General features: G+C 31.0%; 1 protein-coding gene across 1 annotated transcript; it reads right to left on the minus strand.

Moving 5' to 3' along the window:
- Window positions 1-6,307: 6,307 nt before the first annotated feature.
- LOC137813323 (EIN3-binding F-box protein 1) lies at window positions 6,308-10,131 on the minus strand. Its single transcript, XM_068615474.1, has 2 exons — window positions 9,646-10,131; window positions 6,308-8,979 (listed from the first exon to the last, which is right to left on the minus strand). The coding sequence occupies exons 1-2, from the start codon at window positions 9,668-9,670 to the stop codon at window positions 7,073-7,075; spliced, it is 1,932 nt and encodes a 643-aa protein (XP_068471575.1). The 5' UTR covers window positions 9,671-10,131; the 3' UTR covers window positions 6,308-7,072.
- Window positions 10,132-12,779: the final 2,648 nt, after the last annotated feature.

Below are 12,779 nucleotides of genomic sequence, written 5' to 3' on the forward strand. Positions count from 1 at the left end.
ACAAATTCGAAAGATATTTACACATTTCAAATTTTATAATACAGTGGATATCCAAATTATACAATCCAAAATATAATCAAAACCACACCAAAAACAAAACAAAAATCCACTATAAACACACTCCTCCAACTACATGTACCACAAATAACTGCAAACCATCTTGCAACTCAAGAGAGAAACCCAAAACTTTATATAATTTAACTTTTCTATAGAAGGATATTTCTGAAATTTAAAAAGTTATGGGGGTGCCAAAAAACGTACGTAGGTGCAGGAATAAACAACCACATATTTTCATCTAATTGGAATGATAAAAGGATCATCGATAAGGAATCACTGGGAAAAATATTTTACTAGCATGACTTAGGTTTTATGTAAGGTTCTCTATGGTTATCATAAAATAACAATTGACTTAAATTTATATAAACTTTTACATGTTTAATTTTATTGTAAAAATTGGTTAAAATCTATAATTGATCATGTGAGTTGAAAAAAAATTAAGTAGCTTTTGTTTCGGATAATAAATTATATTAGATTTTACTAAATAATTTATTTTATGATAAAAAAACATATGAACATAAACCATATTACTTCAAAATCATTTTAACTAAAATCAATTTTTTAAAATAATTTTTAAAATAATTTTGCTTTTCTCATCACAACTCACATTAATATGTTTATATTAAGTCATTTAGAAGATAAATGAAAGTGAAATGGAAGAAATAATTAAACTTTCCCTTCTTTGGTTGGAAAAGAAACAAAAAGAAGTTAAAATTTTCCCTTAACACCATTTTGTAAATCTCTTCATGTTGGTCGCAATTTGGAGAGGGTTTATTATCGCATCTCTATTTTCCATTGTAAATTTTAAAAATAAAATCTTTTTTTAAAATAATAAATAAAAATTGTGTTAAGAAAAAATAATAAAATTAATTTTTGATTTTGTATACAAATATTTTTATGTTATTTATTTTTCTACTCTCATTTCATTCATCCAAACCAATAAAATAAATTTTCTACTTTTTTTATTCCCATTCCTATTTATCCCTAAAAAATATTTCTATTCCATTTTTTCTCTATATTTCAATTATTCTAAATTTTTTTTCTATTTATTTCCTCTCTATTAATCGAAGCAAGGTTTTTTTTATCAAGCAAAATGAACTTTTAACAAAACTACAAAAAGAAGCAAATTTTGAGTTACTTACATATACAGGATAAATTGTTTAAAAACACAACTTTTTTTTTTTTTCCAAAACAAAACTAGAGAAGTCATGGTTTCAATCCTTACTTCAACATCTTTTCTTTTTTACCTGTATAAGCAGAGGGCAATTGGATCTGTATAGGTAGAGTACTTATATGATAATTAAGTATAACTAAGTGTATAATTGTTGAGGTGTTTGTAATTTTTTAATTGTTTTTTTTAAGTTTTTTTTTTAAGCATTTGGGGGGCTAATGTCTGTAGATGTGATACCTCCTGGTCAGAGACGGAGAATCGTTGTTATCGGATCTGGTAATAAACGTACGCGGACAAGAGGGATTGTCATGAGTGATCATAGTTATCAAAGGTGCACGTTCCCTACCTCTCCTAGAAACCAAAGTGAGGAAGAGTATGAAATTCGACCGGTCGAGGGATGACCAGGTACTCTGACACGTTCAAGTAAGTGCTTTGTAAAAAGTGTATTTTGATAAAAATGATCAAAATGTATCTTACTTCTTCATGAAGGATCTTATTTATAGACTTGGTCATGGGTCCCGGCTATCACGGGTCGTTAACTGACATGCATTGAGGTATCTTATTAATAGGGACATGTTTCATTAAGTTATTCAATTGCTAACTAATTCATCATAAATATTTTCCACATATTTTGGGTATCAGTTATGGCTCATGAAATACCGTTATCACTCACTTATAGTACACTTTTTATGTAAAAATATAAAAGTAATTGAAATCGACTTTATATAAAGTTGTATTTTAAAATATGAATGATCTAATGTTCGTAAATGGTTTTAATTTTATTGTTTTCATAATTTTTTTTATTAAAACTGACCCTAATTACTAAAATAGCTTCCAAATAAAATATGGAAACCATTCTTGAAGTTAGGAGCGTTAATTATGTCATTAGGATAAATTTTGAATTTATTAACTATCAATCTATTTTTTATAAAAATATATTAACAATTTAATTATTTAAAAATAAAAGCCTAATATATTTATAATTTTAAATTCATTCATGACTTTATTAAATAAAAATCCACATAACATATTTATTAATTTTTGTGTGTTGGATTTAAGACGCGTAGGACAAAGTCCCACTTCTTTCTTTTCTTTTTATTCTTTTCTTTCTTTTTCTCTTTTTACATGTTCTTAACCTCCTCTTCCATTCTTCTCTATCAATTTATCATCACTTTTATAAATAGATCATTATGTACAGAAGCTATGTAATTGAAATTTTTTCAATTATTTCTTTTTTGGAAGTATGTAAGTTCGTTTAATTCTCAATTAAAAAAATTATTATTATTTTAACTAGATAACTCCTCCATAAGTTTATACATAAAAAACTCTATGCATGGTATTTATATTCTGTTTCTGTTTGCTTTATAATTGATAACAAACACAATGTATTCATTTTAAGTATTAATATACAAACTTAGTCTTTCTTCTCTCTCTCTTACATTATCAAATCACCTAAATAAACATCTAAACATAAAACAAAATCATGCATAACAATCTATCAATTCCATTTATATTATCAATTAAATTAAATAAATGTATACAAAACATAATAAATAGAAAAAATAAAAATTCATGTAAGAACAATTGCTAGAAAAATAAAGTTATATTTACAAGTACCACCTCATTTGAAAGAAAATTAAATAAACGAAAATCGTGTTACTAAACATACATTACAAGAAATAATGACGGTATAGTTTTCAAAAGAGGGACCCAAAGAGAAAAAGAGAGATGTTACATGAGGTTAGTGTGAACTTAGCGTCCCAATAGAAACGGAAGTCAATCTTTTAGCGGTTATACATTAGAGACGGTCTCCAATGGGACACTAATTTACAAGATAGTGTTAGTTAAGCTTATATAAAGAAAAATATATTATTTAACTATAACGTAGTTTTAGGAGACACTAAAGTGGATATAAAATTAAATTACATAATTTTTAAGAGGTGGAGTTTAAGCCTAACTCTATATTATGGGTGGTCCGACAAATAATCACTAGGATAGACTCAAAATGACTCTAATACCATATGAAGAAGTGGACTATATGCCTAACTCAACCTCATAAAATCAGCTTATAAGGTGAGGTTTGCATCCATTTATATACTATGAAATGTCTCAATCTCTAGTCGATGTGGGATCTCCAATAATAATTAAACTTAACGTCGTTGTTGGAGACACTACGTGAGAAAGCAAATGTGAGTAAATTGTCGCCATTGAAGATACTACTTGGGAAACAAATATTAGTGTCGCCTAAACCTACGTTAAATGTAATAAAATATTAACTTGCATTCACGTTGTGTGCAGTTTCATTTTGTAACTTATTTTTTTATTGTATTTACTTTATATCCTCGTTCTATACGCTAATTTATATTATTATTTTAATAATTTTTAACTTGTATCTGTGTTCCCATTCTAGACTAATATTATTCTCTAACTTAATTTTTTTTCATTGCATCTACTTTGTGTCCACGTTATAAACACTAACTTGTTATTATTATTTTAATAATTTTTAATTTAAGTTAAATATTTCCATTATGGACACAATATTTGACATTTATTTTTTGTTCAACTTGAATAAACTTCACCCTTACTCTTATTTTTTGTTGAACACTAAAATGAAATTTTCTTGTAACGATAACACAACGTTTGTCTAATTTAAAAAAATTAAGTTACAAAATGAAACACAATTTTTTTTCAATTTTTTTTTACTTTGAAATTGTGGTTATAAACATGAGTTATTGATAAGACTAAATTTCTTAAAATTTATTCATTAAAAAAAAATTAGACGAATGTGTTAAATTTTGCAGCAGGAGAGTTATCCATATCGTTTTCAGAGTGTCCTTTGTTGAATAAAAGAGTTTTGAAAAACTACAAATTCATTGTCAGACTCAAATGCAATGCATTTCTCTAACTTTCCATTCATTCTCTACTGTTTCTCTGCCAAACACTTCCATTTTTCTACTCTTACTTATATCCCTAATTTTTTATTTATTTAACCATAAACATATATTTATTATATCACTTTTTACCACTTCAAATCCCTTTCATCAGATCAATTACTCTATCTTAAATATTATTCATTTTGGAATTCAAAATTTTCTCACCATTTTCTCCTTAAAAAACTTTTAAACTTGAAAGTCACACTAACTCTTTCAATCTCTCAAATCCTAAACAATATCAACCAAATTCTTTTTTTTTTTTGCAATAATGTTATTTTTTAAAATTTTAAAGAAAAATAAATAGATTTATAGATAAATCATTTATTTTTTCAAAATGACTTGAAGCGTCATATTACAAAAGATTATTTAAAAAAAAACTCTATTTATAAAGTCAAACAAATGCACAGCACTATTTAGAATTAACATATTTTAAAATCTCTCTTTCTTTTTTTACCTTTTTTTTTTCTTAAATTGTTTTGTCAATGTGATGCAACACTTTAAACAAGTATCAAACAATATCTTTTTTCTTTTATTTGTAACCAGAAACGAGCATCAATGAGGAAGCATCATTTGACATAAGGATTACAAGTTTGAGAGAAATATTCTGTCTATATTTATTCTCTGTAAACAGAAAGAAAAAGGGCCAAAAAATCAATAAACTATTAGTGTTGATGCACAAAAAGTCCTAGCCCTAATAATAGAGGATAAAAAGAATGGTTCATCTAATGGGATACCCTTAACCACTTAGGATTTGCCACTAAAAAGGATCATCAATAACATATTTGAATAAAATCACAAATGGTTCTATAATGAGTTAAACAGGATCCAGATATTTTGTCCATCATGAATAAGAGCAACAAAAAAACATTAACAGTAACAGTGTTTTAAGTGAGCATTAAAATAAATAAATAAAAAAAGGAAGAAGAAGAAGAAGAAGAAGAAGAATGTAAACGAAAAGCATGGAATTGGTCTGAAATGAAAGAAGTGGGTGAGAAGTGGGGTTTTGGAGGGTCTAAGTTGCTGTTTGTGTCTTGTTGTTGCAGTGGTGAGTGGCAGAAACGCAAAGGGAAGCTTCGGAAATTGAGGTGCATGAATCATTCATTCATTGCTTTACACAAACAATGCATGTGAATCTGCATGTGCCACTTTCAACTCTGTCACACTGTTTCATCATCTTTCTCTCCTTTCAATTTCAACCACATTTCTCACACGCCAAACTTTTTATTTATATTATTACTTAATGCTTCCAAATCAATAACATTTTCAAGTGGCAAACTTGTGGAAACTCACCTTCCACGACTCATACTTCACTTTTCTCTTTTCTTTCTCACCTTCTTTATTTTTATAAGTTTTTAATCACCTTAAATGAACATCTTAAATTTTTATAATTTAATTGAATAAAAATAAATATACGAAAAATTAAGGATTTGACTGAAATTGTGAACTTTTGAAAGAAAGAGCAGCTTCATGTTTCTGAAATTTGAATGAGATTAGCTTTGAGTGTTTTTGAAATTTGAAAAATTAACAGATTGATGTGAAAATACAATATCTAATTACACAATAAAAATATAAAACTGAAGCATATTTTTATATTAAGTAGCATTTCAAAATATCTATATCATTATATAAAATATATATTTTTTAGTATTATTCTTTTTCCATTTTACTGTTTCAATCAAAGAAAATATCTCTTCCTTGATCTTTTATATTATCTACATATAAACTTAATAATGTCTTTTTCTCCATACTTTAATTAAATTTATACTTTATTTCTCCTTTAATTTCTTTTCCATTCTCCCCCTCACTATTTGTTATTTAGTTATTTCACTTCCTTGTTTGCTATGAACTCATCCTAACACTGTACACGACTCTATCCTCTCACAATATACAAAAGAAGGAATCTCATCCACCAGGTAGCTGAATCTGTCAGTGTTATTATTACCAAGAGTCTGTGGCATTTATCTTTCACAGCCTTATTATGCAGAAATGTCGTTCACATTTCTGTATGTATCCTTTTCTTCTGTATATATCAAAACTTGCTTCTCCACATGGATAAAGATGAGTTAATAATGAACATGGGATAATAGTTGAGTTAAAACTAGAAAAAGGATATAATCAAAGGGATGAGAGATATCAACACATCTGATTTTGCCTCATGAAATGAGACTGATTTTTATTTTATTACATTTCATCATAACATACAGCAAAAAGGGAAGACATGAACACCATTGGCTAATGTAGTAGCTGCAGTGCCTGGTTCAAAAAAAATGAAGCCTTAAAAAACTAGGACTTGGTGAAAAAAACAACCCTTCCCAAAGGGAAAAGGGTTGTGGTTATGGCAGACCTGTACAACTTGCTGCCAAAGCCAAGCCCTTAAAAAAAGACTTCATAAAAACAAACCTGACAACTGCAACCACATAGCCTAGGAAGTTCTAACCTGCCCTTCGAATAAAACTGATACCCAAACATCATGTGAAGAACATAGTTCAAACACATGACACATTTGGTAAACAAGGACTGGGAGAGTGGTACAGGTAGCCGTAAAAACTTATAAAACTAGGACACACATGGTGGCAAAACCGATGCAAAGCTGAGGTTGAAACATCAGGTGCCAACAGCAGTAACAAAGATTGCTAACTCCAGAGCCCGGTAGCTATGTTCTCAGAGACATGCAGCCATTTAAAAGGTGGCATTTGATGCCAAAAAAACAGGTGCCATTGTGGGAACCTGCAAAAATGGGGGTTAAATGACTGCACACTCCGGAAAAAGGGAACCGAGCAGCTGGATGATGACAATGACGAAGACCTGTTAATGGAACCTAAAAAAGACTACTGTGCAACACTAAGCATAAGAAGCTTCCTGTAAGATGTGATCCTGGCCTAAATTGCAGTGTGAGATTAATTGTTTCAGCTTATGAGAGGATGTCACACCTCCAGAGAAGCTCTACAAGCATGTCAACCGTGCTGCTGTTAATTGCATTGCAGTGCTGGATGTTCAGTCCCAAAAGGGTCCTGCCCACCTTTCTCAGGGCGGGCAAGCTCCTGTCAGAGACCAAAGCGCAACCTGACAAAGAGAGAATTTGCAGATTAATCTGTTGGGCATGTGCCAGGGCTGCTATCCCAGCATCAGTGATTGAGCACTTGGAGACATCAAGATCGCATAGCAATGCACAGTTTTCAGCAATTGCCATCAAGCTAGCATCACTGATGTTTTTACAACCATCAAGGTTTAGGTTCTCAAGAGTCCAACCATGAAGATTGGCCAAGGATGAAACTACTTTGTCTGTGACATTTGTGCAACCACTGAGATTCACTTTTACCAAACCAGCCTCAGAACTCTCGAGCACTGGAAGAAGCCCAGCATCAGTCACTCCATCTAGTCCACTCAGTTCAACATGCTGAAGCTTAGGGCACAGCTTTCCCAGTACAGAGAGGGAGGCGTTGCCAAATCCAGGGCAGTTGGAGATAGTCAATGACCTAAGTGATTCACAAGGAGATACAGTCGGCAACACCAAACTCAGGTCTTTGATTCCGTAGCATCTCACCACAGAGATGGCCTTCAATTTCCCACCACAGTTAAAAAGGACACCAAACAACCCAAATTGGGTGATTCTGTGGCACTCTTCCAATCGAAGGGTCTGGAGTGAAGAAGCAGCCTTAGCAAACGATATCAACCCATTGTCTGACAGAAAGGCACACTTGTGAAGGTGTGCAATTTTCAGATTTGGGCAACCCTTTCCTACAGCTTCAAGTCCAATATCTGTTACTCCCCTGCATGATGCAACTGTGAGTGACTTCAGCTTCTGCAACCCACTACCATTTCCCATTACCCAGAACCCCTTCTCGCTGACATTTGGGAGGCAATTAAGGACAAGATCAGTAACAGACTTGCCATAATGTCCAATAACGGCTAGAGAGAGATCTGACACAGACAGTGCCTGGAGCTTCACCTTTGTCAGAACCAAAGAAGTTGAGAACAATCCAGCAATTCCCTGATCGCTAACACCTGTGCAGTCCTTGATGGTTATGGACCTTAGATCGGGGCAGAATTTCCCAATAGCTCGTAGACCTTCATTACCAACATTAGGGCATGATTCCAATGACAGCTCAGTCAGATTCTGGCAGTTCTTTGCAATTGCAACCAAAGCCTTATCAGTAATTGCAGGGCACTTGCAAAGGTCGAGCTTCTCCAGCTGGTGACAACCATTAGCGATCTCCATTAGGCCCTCATCACCAACAGTAGAAACGTTCCATAGAGAAAGAGACTTCAAAGATGGGCATCCATGAGAAACTGCCTTGAGACCAACACTAGTCACTCCGCGACACATGTTGGTTCCACGGATGGAAAGCTTCCCCAACCCTCCGCGAGATGCAGTCCCAACAGCTATGGCAGCCAGTCTAACATCTGTGGCCTTCTTTCCTTCCAAGCTCCGAGAGAGGTATCCCTCACCTCCAAATTCTACATCATCACCATCCTTTTTAATGTTTTCTGCGCTGGAATTCTTGATGACACAGATTTCATCTTTGCAAATACTGCTTAGAAGCATAAGCCAGCGCTTGGAAACGCAAGCACATGCACTCCTGTCCTCGCCAGCGGGCAACCTTCTAAAGATCTCAAAGAGACACTCATCTGGCAAGGATTCAATTGAGGTTTTCTGCTTTTGCTCAAACCATTCTCCATCGAACACGAATGGAGCGTTGACGCGCGATCTCTTCCTAGGAGGAAAGTATACATCAACTTGAGGGCCAAGGGGCAGGAAGAAACTTGCTTCCTTGGGGTTGGCGTATAGTGATCCCCCAGGGCAAAAGTCATCACCTCCTGAGAACCCAAACGTATGCACAAACTCAGTTAGCACAAATTCACCATATAAAAATGGTTAAACATGCTGATTCAACCACTCTAACAACATAATTCCCGTTTATCCTTTAAACCAACATCAGGTTCAGATCAACTTTAAACATAAAAACAAACTACAACAAAAAAGAACCATCCGTTGAAAACATACTACAAAACAAGATCCAAAAGTTCCTTCAAACAGCTTCCTACCTGAATTAATTACCTCAACCTCTAATCAACAATTAAGCCATGAATATGTTTATATCTCCTATCAGATTCTCTAAGTAATCAAAACGATTTTTTGCATACAAAATTCATCTACCAGCGAAAAGAATAAACCATTCTAAAATCCATATGCACCACTCAGCATATGCCAGCCAAAAATTTTATCATGCAATTCGAAATTCCACTCTATTTACCCAACGCAGCCACCTAATCACCCATGACCCATAACGAATTAACAAAAACTAAGACCAACCCATTAAATTCCATCCCCAAAAGATTAAAAACCAGCCTTGATCATCACAAAACAGAAACGTGAAACGCACCTAAAAATCACAGCCTAAAAAACTAATCTCCAAAAAAGTTGGGCCAAAAAAAAACCCATAACACAAAGCGGGCAAAAACAGCAGGAGTCGGCGAACTCACCGGAAAAGCCAAGAACTTTAGACATGGGCACGGGTGAATAAAAGCCGGGCGGAGAAGCCCACAGCGTTCCTCACAAAAGAACCCTCGAACGAGAGCAAAAAGGAAAAGAGCAAGAAGAAGAACTGCGACGGCGGTGTGTGATTGAAGGGGGCAAGAACGCATGAGAGAGCGAGTAGTGGAAGAAGGTGAAGATCGCGGGAACCCTATGAGATAGGGCAAAAAAAAAGAGAAAGAAGAGATGAGAGAAAAAAAGGGGTTTGAAGAAAAAATGAAGGGTAAGTGTTTGGGAAAAGGGAGGCTTTTATTGGAAAGGGAAAGAGATTCCCGTACACTGAACGGTTTCCTACATGCAATGTATCTGAGCAAAGTGGGGTTTTTTTGTAATATTCTTTTTCCCCCACCACCAAAAACCAGAAACCACAAACCACTGTGGCTCATGGGTTTTGCTTTTTTCCCTTTTCTTTATTTCATTTTCTGAAAATGGTGACCTGATTTTCTGATCAATCTGTTCATTTAATGTGAAAAGATGGCTTCTTGTTTTTGGTTTTATTGGGAATTATAGTAATTGGGAAGATACTGTCACTGCTTTCAACTTTCCTCAAAACACAAAAACTTGTGTCTGTAATTTAGCATAAGGTTAAGGTTTTGGTTGATTAAAAGAAGGACCTCATCCTCATTACATCAAAATAATTGCTTATTGTAGAAGGTTTAGAAGACAAATAATTCTAAAATAGTTCTTTACTTTTCAATTAAATTATTTAATTCTTATTTTTTTTCTTTTGCCTTTCTTTACTTTACTTTTGTCTTTTCTACCCACCAAGACATAAACTCTGTGAGTAAAGTTTACAAGCAGTTATTTGGGTGTTCCTTTTTTTTTTTCTATTGTAATTTAGTAATTTGTGGATTTTTTTATAATACAATATCTAATTGTGGAAATAAAAATCTAGTTTTAATTAGTGAACAACATAGATGATCTTCAAAAAAAGTTGTAATATATTTTCATAAGAAAATAGAAATAAAATTTATTGGGGCTCTGTTCAATTGTAAAATAACCATTTTTATTCTTAACTAATAATTAATTATTACCTTTTTCACATTTATTTTTTTTGTCAATATTCATGCAGGGAATAATTAAAAGATTTTTATTTTTATTATATATTTTTTTAAATAGAAAATGTTGCATTTCTACGACAACTAATAAATTTATATATATATATATATATATATATATATATATTAAATAGAAATGTTCTTGAAATGGGATTGATAAGTTTAAGCTTGTAGATACCTAGATTTATTTAAGTAGGATTAATAATTAGATTTATTCAATGTGATGGGTCAAACTCGTGGTGTATGGATGATTATATGTATATTGGATTGAATATATATGTTGAATATGATTTTAGAATAGGATGAATCATATATGATATTAATAAAGTTATTTGGGAGTTTTTTTTAGTGGTGATTTAAGTTATGTTTGAATATGAGATAGAGAGCTTTATTGATATTTTCTTTAAAATAAAAAAAAATAGTGTTTTTTTTACTTCATTGTTCAATTGATATGGTGCAGTATCCTAGGTAACACAGAGACTGATACGATAGAGATATCAATACGAAAATACGTATAATCTTTAAAATGTACGATATTTATAGTGAATTATATAAAATGATAATAAAGATTTATGTGCACAAGTATGTTTCAGATTATTTTTTGGAGAAAAAAATATTTTTCATGACTGGTTCAAAATAAATTGTTTCTTATTTTTATAATCATAATAAAAATTTATACAATAAGTTTGAGTTTTTAAAAAATTAATGTATTTTTTCTTTTTAAAATTGTGTTAGAAGCGAACTAGAATTGTCAGAAATTCAACAAATACTTTTTTGAATTAGACACTTCACGAATAAGTATCCTACAAGTGTCGATATCCGATACGAGTATTCGACACCGATACGCCATTTAAGAGGAGTGTCCGAATTTCATAGGTTGTATCACAACAACCTTATATCACAACAAGTTTTCAAAAAAAATTTAAAATATTTATTACTATAATAATAATATAATTTATTTATTTACATAAATAAATAATTATCTAACGGCTTGGATTGATCCAAAAAGTTGAAATTTTATCATAAATAGTTGTATATAAAAGATAAGAAAATTTCATGTAAAAAAATTATATTCTATTTTATTTTTTAAATCTTTATACTTCTAATATTCTACTAATCATTCATTTTGATAATTTCACTTGTTATTATTGTAACCATTTATTTAACTTTCCCCCTATAAATATCAATTTAACTTTTTTTAACTAATAAATCCAATTAATAAATATTTGTATAAGCATTAATTAATGTTGGCCCATGTTCTGACTCTTGGGAGAAGACTTTGAACTCACCAAAACTTTATTAGTAATATTTTTATCTTTCTTAAATTTTTCTAAACAATATCAAAACATGTATATTATCAATTTTAAGCAATAACTTATTTCAGGTATTTTAGTTTTGTGACATGGGTAGTTAAATAAGTTATTTAAGACTGTTATTTTTTCTAACTTTTATTGTTTGAATAAGCTAAGAAAATATGAATTAATGGATGAACTCAAGAATATATATATATATATATATATATATATATATATATATTATCAATTCAAAAAGTAACATTGATTTTTTTTTTAATTTTATTTGGGTCTTATTACAAATTCAATTTTATCTTAACACACATTTTGAATAGAATAAAGGGCATTGATTTTATAAACTTAATTTGAAAAAAAAAATCATTCAAACTTAGATTTATAAATTTTAATTCACATATTGTTCTCTTAATTATGCTGTTTGTTATAATATTTATGAAAAGTTTGAGTTCTGTTTAAGAATTCTTATTTAGTTAAATTATTTTTTCTAAAACCAATAATTGTAAAAAAAATTGGTATGTTCATCCTCTATTTTTATTTTGTCGTAAACGACCATCCTCTAATATCTATCGTGTAATATAAAACACACTGAACATGATAAAGTAATTTGAATAGTCTCTAATTTGAAGTATTATTAAATACTATGTCAAATTTATAGTTATTTTTGAAAGATAAAAAAAAATTATGATAAATAAGTCAAATTTATCTTTTTGTTTT

This window comes from Phaseolus vulgaris, chromosome 1, assembly GCF_000499845.2.
Source record: "Phaseolus vulgaris cultivar G19833 chromosome 1, P. vulgaris v2.0, whole genome shotgun sequence".
Classification (NCBI taxonomy): Eukaryota; Viridiplantae; Streptophyta; class Magnoliopsida; order Fabales; family Fabaceae; genus Phaseolus; species Phaseolus vulgaris.

What these genes read in the sequence shown, in the direction of transcription:
- LOC137813323 (XM_068615474.1), bottom strand. Translation starts at nt 9,670, where the DNA reads ATGTCTAAAGTTCTTGGCTTTTCCG. An exon ending in TAAAGTTCTTGGCTTTTCCG is followed by an intron (nt 8,980 to 9,645) that starts GTGAGTTCGCCG and finishes TTGGGTTCTCAG; the next exon opens with GAGGTGATGACTTTTGCCCT.